This window comes from Sarcophilus harrisii, chromosome 2 (assembly GCF_902635505.1).
Source record: "Sarcophilus harrisii chromosome 2, mSarHar1.11, whole genome shotgun sequence".
NCBI lineage: Eukaryota > Metazoa > Chordata > Mammalia > Dasyuromorphia > Dasyuridae > Sarcophilus > Sarcophilus harrisii.
In genome coordinates this window covers 612,651,039-612,668,017 of record NC_045427.1, presented here as the reverse complement: position 1 = coordinate 612,668,017, position 16,979 = coordinate 612,651,039, and the positions used below count along the sequence as shown (strand labels likewise).

General features: G+C 61.7%; 2 protein-coding genes across 47 annotated transcripts in view; both read right to left on the bottom strand.

The window, feature by feature from the left end:
* Window positions 1-70: 70 nt before the first annotated feature.
* On the bottom strand, window positions 71-4,921 carry NDST2 (N-deacetylase and N-sulfotransferase 2). Of its 3 annotated transcripts, none has more exons than XM_031956438.1 (13): window positions 3,894-4,921; window positions 3,697-3,784; window positions 3,162-3,316; window positions 2,775-2,960; window positions 2,507-2,635; window positions 2,199-2,381; window positions 2,013-2,109; window positions 1,772-1,895; window positions 1,446-1,620; window positions 1,145-1,309; window positions 927-1,036; window positions 613-715; window positions 71-527 (listed from the first exon to the last, which is right to left on the bottom strand). In XM_031956438.1, exons 1-13 carry the CDS (start codon window positions 4,896-4,898, stop codon window positions 402-404), a joined length of 2,646 nt encoding a protein of 881 aa, XP_031812298.1. In that variant the 5' UTR covers window positions 4,899-4,921; the 3' UTR covers window positions 71-401. The 3 variants fall into 3 exon arrangements, with proteins under 3 accessions (XP_031812298.1, XP_031812299.1, XP_012409090.3); XM_031956439.1 differs by having other exon boundaries at window positions 1,145-1,315; window positions 2,775-2,885; XM_012553636.3 differs by having other exon boundaries at window positions 1,145-1,315; window positions 3,894-4,898.
* Window positions 4,922-6,876: 1,955 nt separating this feature from the next.
* CAMK2G (calcium/calmodulin dependent protein kinase II gamma) overlaps window positions 6,877-16,979 on the bottom strand; it is a 58,888-nt gene continuing 48,785 nt past the window's right edge. For 5 of the 44 annotated variants that reach the window (XM_031956440.1, XM_031956442.1, XM_031956443.1 and 2 more), the window contains 9 exons: window positions 15,870-16,004; window positions 14,195-14,239; window positions 13,778-13,826; window positions 12,855-12,971; window positions 11,450-11,525; window positions 11,120-11,214; window positions 9,843-9,923; window positions 9,084-9,325; window positions 6,877-8,765 (listed from right to left, as the gene is read on the bottom strand). In XM_031956440.1, coding sequence (XP_031812300.1) covers window positions 9,093-9,325; window positions 9,843-9,923; window positions 11,120-11,214; window positions 11,450-11,525; window positions 12,855-12,971; window positions 13,778-13,826; window positions 14,195-14,239; window positions 15,870-16,004 — 831 coding nt within the window. In that variant the 3' untranslated portion in view covers window positions 6,877-8,765; window positions 9,084-9,092. The remainder of the gene's footprint in view (window positions 8,766-9,083; window positions 9,326-9,842; window positions 9,924-11,119; window positions 11,215-11,449; window positions 11,526-12,854; window positions 12,972-13,777; window positions 13,827-14,194; window positions 14,240-15,869; window positions 16,005-16,979) is intronic. The other 39 variants (XM_031956444.1, XM_031956447.1, XM_031956450.1 and 36 more) reach the window with 18 other exon arrangements.

Sequence of the window (16,979 nt, the reverse complement as noted above, 5' to 3'; positions counted from 1 at the left end):
GGGAGAGGAGCCCCGCCCCCTCCAGGAAGTAGCCACTGGGAGACCTGAGGCACCAGGGGAGACGGACAAGACAGAAAAATAATGACGTTTATTGAGGACCCGTGTGGTCTTGTTCTCGGCTCCCCGAGCTGCCTCCTGGCCTCATCCCCCATTCAATGTGAATGACATAGGGAGGCCAGGCTGCAGTGACCCCTTTGACTGAAGGGCTCACAAGCAAGAGAACCTGCTGACCTTGGACAAAGAAAGACTGGCCCCTGGGCATGTGGGAGGGCCGGGGTCCAGAGTCCTGCCTTGTGCTCTGTGCTTCCCTGCCTGGGCCCAGAGCAGGGTGAGCGGTTGCCCTTGTAGCCCTGCCTGGTCTGAGACACATGCCGGGGGCTCCTCTGGGTGGGCAAAGGGCTTCACCCCAGGCCCGAGCGCTGCAGCTCTTCCTGAAGCCAAGAGGGCAGCGGCTGCCCGAGGCGGCTCAGAAGTTTGGACAGTTCCAGATTGTGGTCCCGGAAAAAGTCAACCAGGAGGAGACGGGACTGATGTAGGGGAGAGAGAGGTGACGGTCAGCCGGGAGGAGAGGGCCAGAGGTGACCCCAGGGCCTCCCCAGCCCAGGCGCTCACCTCGGGGTCCATGTCCGGGTACCTCCGTCCTTTGCTCTTGCCCAGGCATCGGGTCTTGCCACCCTCTAGCCCCTGGCACCAGAATCCCTTCCCCTCATCAAACCTGCTCGGCAGGAGAAGGCAGTCAGAGGACTTACTTGGAAGGGAGGAAGGACTCCCTGACAAAGGCGCCGACATCCTCCCTTGGGGCCCCAGAGTCCCAGAACGGGTCGTGCCTGACGGGCCTCTCTGCCTGAGCTTCTGCAGATACATCCTGCTGCTTCTGGGCAGAGAGAAGCTCAGCATGGCACCCCCGTTCTCCCCACCCGTCCCACCTGAGGGTTCTCGTGTAGTTGAGAACAGGGGTGACACCGAGGAACTTCTGGATGTTTTCCATGGAGGCCGCTGGGTTAGCCCGTAGCTCCTGCCCATCCACTATCAGCACCTGAAGATAGGGGGACAGGGATGGGACGGACCCTCTGGGGGAGGCCCCAAGTCCCCGGGCTGCAGACGAGGCCACCATGAGGTGGCTGGAGGAGGGAAGGGGCTCTACCTGCCCAGAGGGGTAGTAGGTGAGCCAGCGCTGCAGGTGAGTGGAGTAGTAGCCAGGGACCAGGCAGCGGTTCTGCAGGGCCCGGAGCGCCGCGGGAGCCTGCGGGGGCGCCGAGATCACTTGGTAGAAGGTGTGGTTCAGGGCTGTGGGGTCACCGTGTGCTCGCTGATGCTTCAAAAAGCAAAGGGTGGATGGGGAGGGATGGAGTGGCGCGATTTGTCCCAGAAACTGTCTCCCCATCAAGACCCCTTCCCCATTCTCACTCCTTGAGCTCCCCTTCAGACCCCTGACCCTAACTGACCTGGTACCAGGAGTAGGCCCGGTCAGCAGGGTTGGTAAGTACTGTGATGATCTTGGCACGGGGCAAAAGGGCCGCCCCCCGACGTGGTACAACCTCGGAGTCAAAATAGGTGGCGCTTTTCTCAAAAAGGAAGTCAGTGCTGGCATTGGAGGGGATCGGGAAAAAATCCATGTACCTGGGGACGGACTTGGGGTCAAAGAGGAGAAGAGCAGAGAGGGAGGGAAGCCAGCAGAGGAGGCAAAGTGACAGGAAGCGCTCCCTCGGCACTTACTCGGGAGGCCCAGTTGTGGCCCGGGCCGGGGGCTCAGAGGGGGCGTGCCACTCACCAGTCGATGCCCTTGTAGTAGTTGGGGCCGCTGAAGAACTGGATCTCCTCAAAGGTGCTGGCGCTGGGGAAGCTGCTGGTCACGGCCGGGTGCAGGCTCAGGAAGAAGTGGATGGCCGTGGTCCCTGGAGGCGAGGGTGGGGAGAGGCCAGCTCAGAGCTCTGGGCCGGGCTGCTCCCTGGGCGGAAGCAGGACCTGGGGCAGCCAGGGGCAAAGGGAGGGGGGACCCCCAGGGTCCTTACCCGTTTTCTGGGGCCCCACGATAAGGAACTTGGGGAGCCGATCACAGGTCTTCTCTTTGGACCAGATGTCTTTGTGTCTCTTGTCGTCACAGGGGTTCTAAGAGGAAGGGGAGGTGGTGATGGGACCCGGCTTCTCTCCCTTTCTTCCCCTTCCGGCCTACCCCAGCTCCCCCAGAGCAGGCTGACCTGCCAGAGCGGGCTGCGTTCCTGAGGGAAGAGGTCAAAGTACTTTTGTGCCAGGGGGGCTGGGGGCAGAGTCTGCAGGCGCAGCCGGGTCCAGCACTGCAGGAAGCGCACCAGGCTCTCGAACGTGTACAGGCCCAGCCGGTCATTGCCGTAGTTAGACAGGTGGGTCATGAAGATGCTGATCTGCACAGGGAGCCCCCGCGTCACACAAGAGGAGTCTGGGCCCCAGCCCAGCTGGCAGATTAGGAGACTGCGCCCCAACCTGCCCCCCCCCCCCCCCCCCCCCCCCCGCTCGGCCCAGTCCATACCGGGTTGAGCAGAACGGTGAGGAAGAGCTCGCCCCCCCGGATGCTGCGGTCCAGCTCTCGGGAGCCCCCGGGGTACTCGTTGTAGAAGATAGTGTGAGTGAAGAGGCCGCAGGTCTGTCGGGGCAGGACCTGGAGAAGAGGGGGAGGAGGAGATGGCGCATGGGCCCAGCTTCCAGGGACGAGGAGTCTGGGGGCCTGGGGTCAGGGCCGGAGGATGCCTCGGGGATGCGCGGGCTTGGGTTCGAGTTTAGGTCGGAGGGTCCCTCACCATGATGCCGTTGTGAATAAAGCCTCGCCGGTAGCGTGCAGGGCGGAGGTGGGGATACTCTTCAGTGCTGGTCACCTGGATCCCCCACACGGATTTCCAGGCCTCATAGAGCTGTGTGTGGATGGGGTACACGCCCGAGTGGTGGGGAGCCACTGCATACCCCAGATCCGTGGGGATCCCATGCTCCTGGGGATGGCACAGACTCTCATCTGGGACAGGGGAGACTGGGGGAGGGGCGCAGAGGGGCAGAAGAGATAGGGGTTCCATCCCAGGAGGGAAAATCAAGGAGGGAAGGGAACTGGAGGGAGTTGTGGGTGTGGGGATGACAGGGAAGGAGGGGAGGCAGCTCAGGGCGGGGGCCGGGGGGAGGCACCCCGGGGGTCTCACCAGAGCAAACTGCTTGTTGAGCCGCATCTGGTCGGCCAGCACAGAGCGGTTGTGGAACAGGTGCGGCTGCATGTGGCTCCACATGTGGGGGAACCACCAGAACTCCTTGCGATGCCTCAGGAGCATGTCGTCCCCCGCGTCCTCCTCCTCCGTCCCTGTGGCCACACACTGACTTCCACAACCGACCCTGACCACTGCCCGCTCCCCCCCACCTCTGGCCGTCCGCCAGCTCGGGGGCAGTGGTGACCGTCACCGACGGACCCCGGACTGAGCGAGCCACGTCCCTTAGATCCCGGGTTGTGACCACTGACCACAGCCCATTCCCCACGTGGCTCATTCCCAGAACGTGTGCCAGTTGGCACATAGCGTGTGCCCCAACCCAGCGCACAGCGGGATCTTCTGTCAATCCCCACAGCTGCCTGCGTGGCCCCCAGGCACCCGCATAGTCACTGGCCGCTCCCCAAACGTGCACCCGCACACTAGCCCCCCGGGGCAGCGCGTGCCACACAGGCTGAGGGGACGTTCCGGAACTCACCTGTGTGGTAGAACTTTCCTGAGAAGCCCAGATTGAACGTGAAGTTGGGCACTAAGGCCCTGAGTTTACTCTGCGTGGTCAGCAGGGCCTAGCGGAAGCGAGCAGAGAGAAGGCTCAGCAGGGGCTGGGGGCAGTGTGACCCCGGCCCGGGGCCGGGCAGGCCGGGGGAGCAGCCCGGGGCCGGCCTGGGAACTGACCTCGACGTCAGCCACCTTCATGCGGGTGCCCTCCTTGCCCACGAAGATGTCATCGATGTCCACCAGGATGTAGCGATCCAGCGCCAGGCAGAGGCGCTTCCCGGTGAGGTAGGCGACGGCGTCCACAAAGACCAGCTTGTGGAGCCAGAAGGCGAGGCTGTGGCCGAAGAGCACGCGCTGGATGCCGTCATGCAGCCCCAGGTCCTGCACCACGGTGGGCAGGCGCGTCCCGCGGGGCAGCGGGCCCAGGGCGGGGGCCTCGGCCAGGCGCGCGCTGGCCAGGAGCACCGGCTCGTAGGTGCTGTGGTTGGACTGGAAGACCGTCCAGTCCTCCCCGGGCAGCGGCCCGGGCTCCAGGCGGCTGGGCCGGGTCAGGTGCAGGAGGGGGGCGGCGGGGTTCACCTGGTAGTCGCGCAGCCCCAGGTTGGAATGCAGGAAGAGGGGGAAGCCCTTGAGCTGGGCACTGAGCAGGCTGTGCTCGTGGGCGCGGAAGAAGCCGATGATGCCCACCCCGTATTCCACGCAGTAGCGGTCCAGGAGCTCGCGGCTCCAGGCGTCCAGGTTGACGTACTTCAGCAGGTTCTCATAGACCACGAGGGCGTACCGGCCCCTGGCGCGCTCGGTCAGCGTGGGCATGTCCCCGCGGCCGGGGGCCAGCTCTGTGCTGTACCGGAAGCGGCTGGATTCCAAGATGGCCACGATCTCCTGGCCCAGCTGCGAGTAGACGCTCTCCACGAACACCAGCACCACGGGCTCGGTGCGGGCCGTCTCCGAGGGCCGGGGGGGCCAGGGCGGGGCCGGGGGTCGGGCCGGGCCGGGCCCCGCGTCCCCGCTGCTGCCGCAGTCGCCCGGGGGCAGGGGCAGGGGCTCCTTGGCCTTGGGGCTGGTGGACACGTAGTAGGCCAGAATGGCCATGGAGGCCAGGCTGAAGGCGATGAGCAGCAGCACCAGGCGATGCAGCTCCAGCTGCCGGGCCGGGCGGACCACTCTCCACAGCTGGAGCATGGCGCGGGAGGGGCCGCTAGGGTTCCTGGGGAGGAGGCCCGGGGGGAGAGAGCAAGAGGGAGCCAAGGCGCGCTCCCCGCAGCAGGTCAGAGGTAGGGACGCTCTCCCGTGGGCTGAGCCGGCCTCGCTCCATTGGCCTCACGTCACCATGGCCCCTGGCCCATGGCTCTGGGCTGCGGCTGGCCGCGGCTTCCTGCGGGCTCGGCTGCTCAGACGCGCATCGGGGGCCGCCGCGTCCTAGGGCCTGCGGACCTGCGGGGCAGAGGCGGGGAGGGTGGGCGGGCCGGCTCTGAGCCCCCACAGCTCCCTGCAGACCCGGGCGCGGCCTCTCAGACGGGCATCGGGGGCGGCCGCGGGCAGAGGCGGGGAGGGTGGGCGCGACGCCCCGGCCCCCGGAGGGCTCCGCCGGCTCTGAGCCTGGGGCAGGGAGGGAAGCGCTCCCTGGCGCGCCCAGCAGCGGGACTGGGCTGGGCCGGGCCGGGAGTGACTGGTCAGCAGGAGGGGGGTGCCCAGGAAGTGCCCCCCCCCGACACCGCCCCCTGTGGCTTCTCTTATCGAGCCGGCCAGCCCCCGGCCCCGCCGCAGCCCAACGGCCCCGGTCTCGGGCTCTGCTGCCCCTCTCACCTCCGCCTCTCAGTGTCCGCAGCCAAGGGCCGCGCGCTTCCCGCCACAGGCACCTAGGAGAACCAGAGGCCTGAGTGCGGGCTCCGGCGGGGCCGGGCCGGGAGCCGCGGGCAGGGACAAGGGGCGCCCCGCGGGAGGGGGGAGGAGAGAGGGGCTCGCTGGGGGGGGAGGGGGGGGGCCTGCGCCGCGGCGGCGGTGGGACGGAGGGGGCGCCCAGGGTGGGCGGCCAGACTGGCCAGGAGGTTCTGGGGGCCCCAGTGGGGGGCGACGGGGAGGACGCCGGGCGGGACATCTGGGCTCAGTGAATGGGGGACCGTGGAGGCTACGGTGAGGGGGAGTGGGAGGGGGTCACAGTGCGGGGGCGGGGGGCGCGGTCCCGCGGAGGGCGGGCCGAGGACGGCGCACGGGCGGGCGCTGCTCACCCGGCGGCCGGGGCGCTGTCTCCGCGGTGGCCGGGCTCCGCCGTGCGCCCCCCTCTCCCGGATCCGGGCCCCGCCGCGGCGGCTCCGCCATGTCCCCGAGACCGCTCCTCCGCAGGCGGGCCGAACCACGGCTCTCTGGGGGAGGCGAGGGGGCGCGCCTGGCGGCGCGCGGCTCCGGGCCGGGGCCCGGGGGCTCCGCGCAGACTCGCCGCCCTCTCGGGAGCGTCCGGGGCGCAGGTGCGCGCTCCCTCGGCCTAGGGCACCTGGACGCACGCCTCCTGCCCGAGCCCGGGGAGCTGCTCCCCCCCAACCTTCTGGGAGAGTGGGACAGTCCGGGAGTCGCGTTTGACGTCAAGGACCGCGGAGGGGAAGCGGCGCGGGGAGTGGAGGCCGGCGGGCCCAATCCCGGCCGGGAGGGGGAGGGGGGGGCGTGGACCAGTCCACTGTGCGGGGGGGGGACGTGAGGAGGCGGGGCGGAGCATCCCATGGCGCCTGGCGGGGAGGGGGATGTCTCGGGAAGCGGAATAGCGGTCCAGCCCTGGCAGCCCAGAGATCTGGCACGGTCGGGAACTTGAGCGGGGGCGGGGAGAGGGAGAAGGGGGAAGTTCAGACGTCCGGCAGCCGCTGCCCCTCCAGAAGACGCTAATGAAGGGCCTAGAGCTCTCGCAGTCAAGGATCCCACCACTTTCGAGGTCGGAGAGCCCCGCTGAGGGGCTTCTCTCCCCCCCCCCCCAAGCTCACCCCCAGGCCTTCCCCCACGTGCCTCCGTGGGCACGGACATCTCCGAGCAAGGCTGGAGAATGGGACACGTGTGTGCGCGCATGCGCAGAGGGAACTGGGCACCGACCCCCCCACCCTAACGGGTGGAACCCAGCACCCCTCCCCCTGTTTCTAGGCCTTAGCTATGAGCCCCCAACATCAACAAAGACGCGGACCGTTTAAATGTTATTTTATTAAATATCTTCAGTTCAAGGTTTCGTTGTAACAAAGCTATGAAGGGTCTACCAACATTCAGAACAAACACTAGCTAGTTTTTAAATTATTTCTATGTCATCATGCAAAAATTCTGCATCAAATGCCTTCCATTTCCTGTTTAAAAGGTGGTTTTTTTTTTTAATAATCTAAATTCTATAGATGCTGACGTTAGCCCCGGGAGAGAGTAAGAATGCTAAGGAGAGGTGGGGCTCGAGCAGCCGATATCAAGCTATGGGTTTCAAAGACCATTTGTCTCAAAAGACTGCAAAACCAAACCATGTTGTGAAGTTGTCTGCGTGCTGGCGATGCAGAGTATGGGGCAGGAGAGGGGCCTGGGCCCAGGGGGTGGGCATGCACATGGGGCTCCACCGGCCAACCGAAGATCGCACACGGCCCCTCCCCGCTCTAGCTTCATGCTCCGAAGGCACTCTGGAGACCTGGGGCCTGGCCACCTTCCCTGCCTATGGCCGGCCAAGCTGCCCTCAAGCTCCTTTCCTTCTTCCTGCCTTCCCTCCCTTGTGGTAGCCAAACCCCCAGGGAACAGGAAGGAAAACTGATTGAAGGGGAGCCGTGGCCCTGGGCACCTCCTTTTTTGGGGTGCATGCAGGGTAGAGGAAGGTGAAGGCCCATGCAGACTCTCCAGCAGTGATTCTGAGCCTCTGTTGGTCAGCAGAGAGACCTCTTGAAATAGGGGCACCTAGCAAGATTCAGACAAGCCAACCAAGGAGAGAAAATGAGAGCGATGGTCCCACCTCTCCCATTCCTATAGGGCACTCACTCCACAGCAGCCCCAGGCCCAGGGGAGAGTTGGAATTGGGGCCATCAACTGGGGGGCGGGGGGGGGGGGGCGGGGAGGAAAGCAAGACAAAGACGACTGAAATCAGCACAGAAACAAAGTGCCCAGGCTACAGCGGGAGTGGCAGGCCCCAGGACCCCGGGCCTGGCTCTGTCCAGGCCGAGTCACACGAGAACAAACAAGCAAAGCGGCAGCCCCTGCCCCTTCCTGGGCCCAGGCCTTGCTACCCAGACCCACGCTCGGTCGTGCATCCTGGAGAAACGGATGGACGAGGGAAGTATGTGTCAAACTAACATCAGGTTTCTGCCTGCTTCCTAGTGGGCGAGTTTCTGCAGCACCAAGTCTCCCATCTACACTAAGTGGAACAGTACAGTGAAATCCCAGCCACGAGCTTTCTCCATCTCGGAGCCATGCCTCAGTGCTGTCTTGCCTCGGTAGCTGCCTGGGGACCATGCCCCCCCACCAGGGAAGGGAAAAGGCGCTCCAAGCATCAGCCTTCTCACGACCTGTTGCTGCTCTGGCCCTCCTTCCGGGCTCCCGTGCAGACTCTGGACAAGTCCATAGCCACCTCGGGGGCTGCAGAGATCTGGGGGACCCCGCACAAAAGGAGGCTTTTGTGGCCTCCAGCAGGGTCAGTGTCAAGAGTTCCTGCCTGGCCCCTCCAGAGTCCATGAGGGCTGCAAAACTGGGTGTACTCACTGCCAGGTAGATGAGCCTGCTGCTCAAACTCCTGTCCTCTCGCCAGCCCAGGGGGGGCTGCAGATGGTTTTAAAACATGATCAGCGGTATGGATTCCTTTTTTTTTTTTTAAAACAATCTTTTTTTCTTTTTCTTTTTTTTTTTTTTAAATGTAAAAAACACCTCGGTACAGCAGAGACAGACACGACGGGCGGGCGGGCTGCATGCAGGGGCGTGCATTGGTTGCTGCCGCTTTGTAATTTTAATTGTTTTTAAACCTCAAACGAACATGACTGCTGCTGTCACTCAGGCCCTCCAGAGCCGCTGGCTTCGAAGGTTTGACCTCTGGCTGGGAATCTCCTAACACCGCTGCTGCAGCCGTGGGAGTAAAGGACAAGGGTAAATGAGAGGAACCTCTGACCCCTTTGTACCTGTAAACAACCCTACTAGTCCCAGGGAGAGAAAGGAAAAGGGGCTGGGGCAGGAAACATGGGACCTTCTCCTCCACCATTCACCTATTACAACATGAGCTTCTTGGGGGCAAGCGCCTGCCAGAGTGTCTTGCCCGTTGGGGACATTTACTAAATCCTTCATCAGTTGAATTGACTCTGCGGCTAGAGTCAGGTCCGAAACAGGGTGTCCTGGCTCCCACTCCCAGTGCCCACCCCGACCCTGGCACGCGCAGCTCACCTTGGGAGCTCATTGCAGCGGGGCAGCGGGGGCCCCCGAGCAGTGGTAGTGCACGTTGAGCCACTTGCCATCCCGGCGGTGCCAGACCCTGGTCTCCTCAGACTGGCTGGTGCGAGGCCGGCCCTGGCCGTCGATGTACTGGGTAAGGCGGATGTAGGCAATGCAGGCCGCGTCCTCGCCAATGACGTGCACGTGGGGGTTCAGGATGGTGGTGTGGATGGGCTTGCTGTTCTTAGACAGGACTGCAAGGGGGAATGGGTGTTAGGCTCGCACCGAGAACCATCTAGCATCCCCTTGGTGCCAGCACCCCAACATTTCCCCAAGGTTCGGGGTTCGCTCTAATCTCCATCACCAGCTGTTGCCACAGCTTAGTCTGTGATAACGGCGATCCTATCACCATCCCCCTTTATCTGAACACAGCAAAATCACCAGCTTGAAATGTTTAAAAAAAAGCCCACTTGTGACAGGAAGTAAGACAGTTAAAAAGCCTGACCATCAACATGTTTCTTCCAGGAAGTTCCCAGGGCTCAGAGGATCCTTTGGGAAAAAAGCAAACGAAGCTGGGTGGACAGAGCTCACTGTGGACAGGGCGTGAGTAAAATGCTGCTTTTAACCAATCAGGCTCATGTTTATTAAGGGCAAATCTCATTTTGGTAAAAAAAAAAAAAAAAAAACCAGAGTTAAGAATACACAAGCTCTCTTAAGAGCTCAAGACTTCAAGCCTTAGTCAAAAGCATTTGAGACAATCCAGGGCTTTACCTTTGCACAGCTGGAATACTGGGGACGGGGATGGAAACTGATATGGAGATGGATGAGTGATGGCATCAGAACAGGACTGGGCTGAGAAGGTGGGAGGGAGAGAGAAAGTGTTGGTATCAGGAAAGGGAGGAGGAAGGCGGCATCGAGCGCCAAGGAGTTCTCCAACGCCTTCTCCAAAGATCTCGAGTAAGGGGAGGGTCACCCAAAGGATGGAGAGAGGTGCACAACAGTGCTGGGCTGCAAGAGGTGGCGTCGCCAGATAAATTTAGGACTAAGAGAAAAGCTGGGTCTCAGGCCTGATTGAGAGGAAGATCAGGAATCTTCCTACAGAAGAGGGCAGTCAAGTAATAAGAATGAGAAATAAATGGGTGGACAGCCTGCATGCTCCAACTGGCCTTCACATAGAGTGATCTAGAGATCAATCTGGGCCCCGATAGCCCCCCAAAGGGGGAAAAGGCCCATCTTTTCCAATATATTTGGTTTGTCATCCTGTGCATTTTACTTTAAAGGACATTATTCTTAGAAATGGGGGTCCATAAACCTCACCAGACTGACCACCCCAGAGGGGTCCATGGCACAAAGGATATAAAGAACCACCACTTCAGAGCAACAGTCCTCTTAGGCTGATTTGGTGTCTGTGAGGTCAAAACTAATTTCATAATACAAAGATGTTTTAATCTCTAATATGGCGATTATTAATAGATATAACCTCCAGAAAGAAACGCATTTTGTGGGGGCTGGGAGGCAAGAGCCCTGAGACCAAAAAGTTTGAGAAGAGCTCCTCTAGAGGAATGTGTCTGGAGATGGATAAGTTGTGGAGCATTTGTGTGGGGTCAAATGTCACATCAAAGAAGCAGGCCTAAAAGGGTGAACCCATCACAGGTCCACTGGAGAAGTATTTGAGGGCTTGAAATCCAACACCTTCACTGCTTTTTACCTCAACATTTGGGATTTTTACCCAGCCAGATTTCTCCAAATCCCAAGCAGGCTGTAAATTAACCCTTTCAGCCGTCCACACTGCCCCGCCCCGATTTTAAGGTGCTTACAGCCTCTGCGACCCATTTACTTAGTTGGTGAGATCAAGCCGGGGCAGCGTTTAGCAATGCCTGGGCCCTGGCACGGGAAGGCAGCGGTCTTTGGGAGAGGACGGAGACACAGAAGCAGGAGGCCGGGGGAAGCAGCGGGCACCAAAGGGAAGAGAGGGCCAGTGCCGGAGGCGGGAAGGAGGAGGTGACGGGAGGCAGGTGGGAGGATCTCAGCAGCACGAACCCACTCACGATTCTCAAAGTAAAATTTATGGAAGTCCATCCCCTCTACCAGGTTGCCGAGTGCCTCAGGCTCGAAGGAGGTAAGACCCGGATCGCAGATCTTCCTGCAGGGAGAAGCCAGTCAAGGCAAGGTTTCCGGGGCGGCGGCCGAGCCGGCCTCGGCTCCGGGGGCCAACCCTGAGCAGGCCCTGGTTATCTGGCCTTTCTAGCACTCCTTGGCTTCCCCTCCCAGGCGCCAGGAAGCTCAGAGACCTCCGGCTTTGTTCCCCTGGGACTGATGGCCCCGGCCGCGAGACCCCCGTGACTTCCCGGGACCCCGCGCTCAGAGCGTGCACTTACGTGTAGGCATCAAAGTCCCCGTTGTTGATGGCTTCAATCAGCTGCTCCGTGATCTTAATGATCTCTTGTTTTCGAACTGTGGGGAGAAAGCCCTGAAGTTCACCTGCCCGGGGTGGGGAAGAACCCGGGAAAGCCGCCCCCTCCCCCCCGCCCCCCCCCAGCCTCTGGCTCCCGGAGCCACCTTCTGTCCCCTCTCCTTTAGGGCTCAGCAGAGAGCAGGCCTTTGCCGTCGCTCCTTAGCCGCCCCCGCCCCAGATTATTACCCAGTTTTGGATTCCACTTTGGGGTGCCCTGGACTAAATTTGCCTACCCCACCCCCCCCCCCCCCCCCCCCCCCAGCCTCCCCTCAGGACTCAGTGGCGCCTAGAACAGCGCGCCCAGGCCGGGAGCCACGCCCCCTCGGGCAGGGTTCCAAAAGGGCCAGGCGGAACGGGAGACACGAGGCCCGGGAGGAGGGGCCGGCGGCCCTGCTCTCTCCGGAGGGACAGGAGGGAGGGGGGGGTTGCCTGTGTTAGCTGCAGACAGCCCCACACCAGACAAACCCACAGCCCCACCCTGCCCCACGGCCCCGCCCCTCCCAAGGGGGGGGGGGGGGGGGGGGGGGGGGCGGGGGGGGGGGGGGGGGGGGGGGGGGGGGGGGAGGGGGGGGGGGGGGGGGGGGGGGGGGGGCGGCGGGGGCGGCAGGACTGCGCCCGGGGTGGTCCTGGGGGCCGTGGAGGGCGGCCCCCGCTCCCGGGCAGCTCACTCACACCCAGCGCGCCCCCAAGAGCGAAGGCGCCACAAGGGCAGGGAGGGCTCGTACTGAGCACGTGCCAGCCCTGGTGGCGGCCCCGGCCCGCCCCAGGCCATAAGCCTTTCCTCACTGGAGCCAGCCGCTGTGAATGCAGGGGGGGGGGGGAAACGCAGCCAGAAACGGAAGTGGAGCGGGGGGCGGAGCTGGAGAGTCCCGGGGGGCGGGGCGGGGCAGCAGCCACAGGTGGGCAGGCAGCAGCCACAGGTGGGCAGGCAGCAGCCACAAGTAGGCAGGCAGCAGCCTCGAGCGCAGGCGGCCTGGCGGACACACGTGCACCTGCCGCCCCCCCCCCCCCCAGGCCTCTCTCCAGTGCCATGCGCGGCCCGCGAGAGAGCAGCAGGAGAAAAGGAGGGGCCCGCACCAGAGCACGGCTGGCGTGCCGAGGAGCCCCTGGCCGCCTCCCCTCTCCCTGGCCCGGCCCCTCGGCCGCCTGCTCCTGAGCGGGCCTTCCCCAGCCTGCCTGCCTCTCTCGGAGCCCCCGCGCTCCCCCCGACCTAGAGCCCCCCGCCCAGGGCAGCACCCCCGGCCTGGCTCCTGTCGTGGCGCGGCCGGGGACGGCGTCGGTGCGAGGGCAGAGCGGAGGGGGTGGGGCCGCGCCGCCTTCCAACTTACTGGCTGAGGAGCCGAGAGAAGGCTGGGGCTGCATGCCTGCTGAGGGGGCTGTTCTGTCCCGGGGGCTCCGTCCGTCAGACCCCAAGCTGCTGCGGTCCCCAGTGCGGAGCTGGGCAGCTAGCCGAGCGGGGGAGGGCGCCAAAACAGACAGAACAAGGCAGGTGAACACGCAAGCCGGCGGGACCCCCAAGCCCATGCTTCCGGCCTGCGCGGAGGAAGGCGGGGAGCGGGGCTCGCCGGGCGCCTCGGAACCGGGCGCCTCGGAACCGGGCGCCTCGGAACCGGGCGCCTCGGAACCGGGCGCCTCGGAACCGGGCGCCTCGGAACCGGGCGCGCAAGCCCTAGCGCGGGGTACGGCACACTTCTTCCGCCCCCGCCCGCGGCCGGAGAGAAGCCTTCCTTTCATGCACAACCCCCGTCTCTGCCCGGCTTCGGAGGCTCTGCCCATTTACTGGCGCCCCACGGTGAGGAGGGCGCAGGAGCGCGGGGCTCAGGGACCCACGTGCTTTGCCCTTTGCTCCTCGTGTTGCCCCGGTCCGAATGAGAGATCAGTAATTCTGGGCTTGGAGTCTGGGGGCCAGAAGACCCACGGCTCCCCTGTCTGTCCCTTGTTGGTCTGCTTTTCAAACTAGGTTTTTCATTCTTCTTTCTGGCTCTGACTTCCTTGGCTTATGTGAGGGAGGGACTGATTTCTTCAAGGACTGATAATCCCATGATTCTAGAACATTGGTCCCCGTCATCCCCAAGGCACTATTTAACTTCCTAAAGCTCATCATTAACAAAAATCTGGCAATTACACAGGCCCGGGAAAAAGGTAAAAAGAGAGGCTCTTGTTCACCCAGCTGGCCCCGTTTCCTCCCTTTACCCCAAGGCCCTGCTGCAAAGGGCCTGAAGATGTCCCGACTTTCTCCTCTCTCTCTTACCTTTGAGATCGTCATCTTCAGTGGTCGTATTGCAGCTTTCTGTGGAGCCCTGCCAGATAAAGAGAGCACGTTACTGCGCAGTCAGCCCTCGGCGTTGGGAGGGGAGAACGGAGTGGGAGGCAGCTCCATGACTCCCCGAGCCCTCCTGTGAAGCGCCATCCTTGCGAGGCACAGTGGGGATGGCCAAGGAGGAATCGGAGCACAGACACTCCTTTCTGAGGCCGGAATACAGCCCCCAAACCAGCTGTCTCCATTTCAGCCTAGGCCCCTGCTGGAAGCGAATGAGGGGAATAAACCCTCAATGTCCTTCACATACAGGACCCAGGGAAATAATCTAACCTGGATCCCTCTTCCCCACTGGCTCTGTCCTGACCCCAGGCTGAAAGGGAGGCAGGCAGGGCCGGGGGCCACACTCACCTTGATCCCGTCTGTTGCATTGTGTACCACGGTGGTTTGGGGTTCCTGCGAGAGGAGAAGAGGGGAGTTGCCCTCCTGCCTTGAGCAGGGCTGCAGCTCTTTCCAGAGGGGCTCCCTCCAGTTCCCTTAGGGGCACTGTAGTAGCTGCCTGGCAGGGAACCAATCCCTTCGATTCCACCTCAGCTGAAGGACCCTGGCCAAGTTGGGCTGCCCAAGGGGAGCCTGGGAAATTCTGGGTTTAATGGCTAGGGATGGATACTGGAGAGCTAAGGGGAGTCGAGGCCCTAGGATGACAGATCTGAAGCTGACTCAGAGGTCATTAAGGCTACCTGCCTCATTCTACAGATGAGGAAACAGACTCAGAGAGGCTGGGGCTGGCCCAGGTGCCAGCTAGTGGGTGCTGAGTCCAGTGTCTTCCTGACATTAATGGGTCCAAAGCTCTATCCATCGGGCCATGCTTCCTCTCCATAGATCTATATGAGAGAAGCAGCAGGGATGAAAGGTTCTAGCTTCATTTTTCTACTTCACTATTTTTGTCTCCTTGAAAGACACTGGAGCTTCAGAACCCAGTGGGAAGCTGAGCAGTCAGGAAGTTGGGACTGTGGCCAGGGGAGGGGCATCAAGCTCACCACAGAATACCGAGGAGACCTGAGATTCACGGAACCTTGGGGGGCTTTTAGACCCACAAATACAAAGGTCCCTCTGGCCAAGGTTCCCAGTCAGGAAGTGGGCAGGCCCCTGCTTCCAAATCTGGTGTTCCTTCAACTATCCCACCCTAGGAAGAGGAGAGAACTGAAATGGAGGTGTTCGGAAGGAGGGCAGAGGCGGAGAAGGCTGCCCCATGCCCACCCTCGGTTCTTACACCTTCTCCCTGTCCCTGTCAGAGCTCAGGAGGGGGAGGAGGAAGGGCCTGCTAAAAACCTCCCTCATGCCAGGAGTGTCCAATTCCCTCCTCACAAAGAGACTTAAAGGAACAGAAGGAAGGTCCCTAGCTGGAAGGGAACTGAAGAGCTAACTAGTTCAAGCCCCTCATTTTTACAGATAGAGAGACTGAGGACCACTGAGATCAAGTGATCTGTCTAAAGTCACACAGGGATGAAGAGCCGAGTTCAAATGTGACCCAGGCACCTGGCTGTATGAGCTCAGGCAAGTCATTTAGCTTTTCAGTCTCAGTATCCTCATCTGGAAAATGGGTATAACAATCACACCTCTCTCTCACCAGGCTGGGTCGTTGTGAGGATCAAATGAGAAAACATATGCAAAGCACTCTGCAAACCACCAGGGCTGGCCTTTAGCAGTTCTAAGTGTCGGAGCTGGGACTAAATCCTCCCAACTCCGCCACAGGCTGGCAGAGCCAGGTCTTCCTCTCCAGGAAGCCCGGCTGGCTCTGGAGCCCAGAGCTCTTTGGCCACGCTAACTTCCTATCCCAACCACCCCAGAGATGCCCCTCACGGCCTTAGACCTCTGCTGAAGGGGGATCTAGCTTCCCCTCCATCTCCCCTCCCCAAAGCAGCAGCAGCAGCAGCAGCAGCAGCCATGATGGGATCACAGAGGGAGGAGGAAGCAGGGTTGGAGGCAGTCTGTGAGAGGGGAGAGGGAGCCATGGTGAACAAAGCTGCTTGCTCTATGGGGGGAATGGAGAAGCTAGGAGAGGGAGGAAGGAGAAGAGGCGCACCCCGTGGGGGAGGCAGGAGGGGGGAGGGGAGGCAGAGGCAGAGGCGGGTGAGAAGCCGGAGTCAGGAGGTACCATGGCTGTCTGCAATGGCGCAGGCTCTTGGACTGGGCTTACGAGACTGTTTTTGTTGTTGCTCTGTAGTTGAGACAAGAAAACAGATGGTTTAGTTCCCCCAGAGTTAACCAAGTAGCCCAGGTTCTTCTCCCAGACCTCCCTTCACCCCCGGCCCTGGCCCCAGCCCCACTGGAGCTGGGCCTGAGGCAGCCTCCACACTACTGTGTGAATGGGAGCGATGGTTGTGGAGATGGGTGAGAGGGGCAGAGGGGAGGCCACAAGCTCCCAGTGCCAAAGGAAGAACAGCCTACAGGCCAGACTTCTGGAGCTCCTCTTTGGCATTTCCTGCTGGTACCAGGTACCAGCTCTTCTCACACATCAAGGAAACTCAGGATTCTTCTCAGTGCCCAGAAGGTAAGAGGGCTTTTTATTCTGGGTCACAAAGAGACAAAACCATAACCAGAATCTGAATGCTGTTGGGGGCCCACTTCCCTTTTTTCCTCCTGATAACTAAACTAGCCACCCTACACCGCCACAGACTGAAGCTTTGATGGAAAAGGAGCTGGACTTTGAGGCTGCTTGTCCCTGGACTAGGAGAGAGGGAGTCCTAGAGACCGAAGGCCGCTTCAGGGTTGTGATTTCACTAACAGTTCTTGTCTTGGGGTCCTAGATTCAAGGCCTTTATCTGCTGCCTCAGAGTGACGAGGTAAGGCCATTCCACTCTGCTTGATAAATGCTAGAACAAACAAGACCACTGAAAATGAAAGGAAACTACCAAGTAGTAGAATTCCAGGGATGAGGCAGGGGAGTGCAGAAAGGCTAACAGGAGCTGGGGCAGCTACTGCGGTCATGGCTCTCTCCAAAGTATCAGCTCCATCTACCACGTGGCAGATGGGAAGCTTAGAAGGAAGATATCCCATGTTGTATCTCCACAGACCAAAGACAGACACTGCTCTTCCGCAAGACCATGGCCAGTTCTGTGGTGGAAGAGACGGCCCATTGTGGCCCTATGGCCACTTGCCCAGGAGCCCCATCAGGGCATCTCCCAGTACTGCT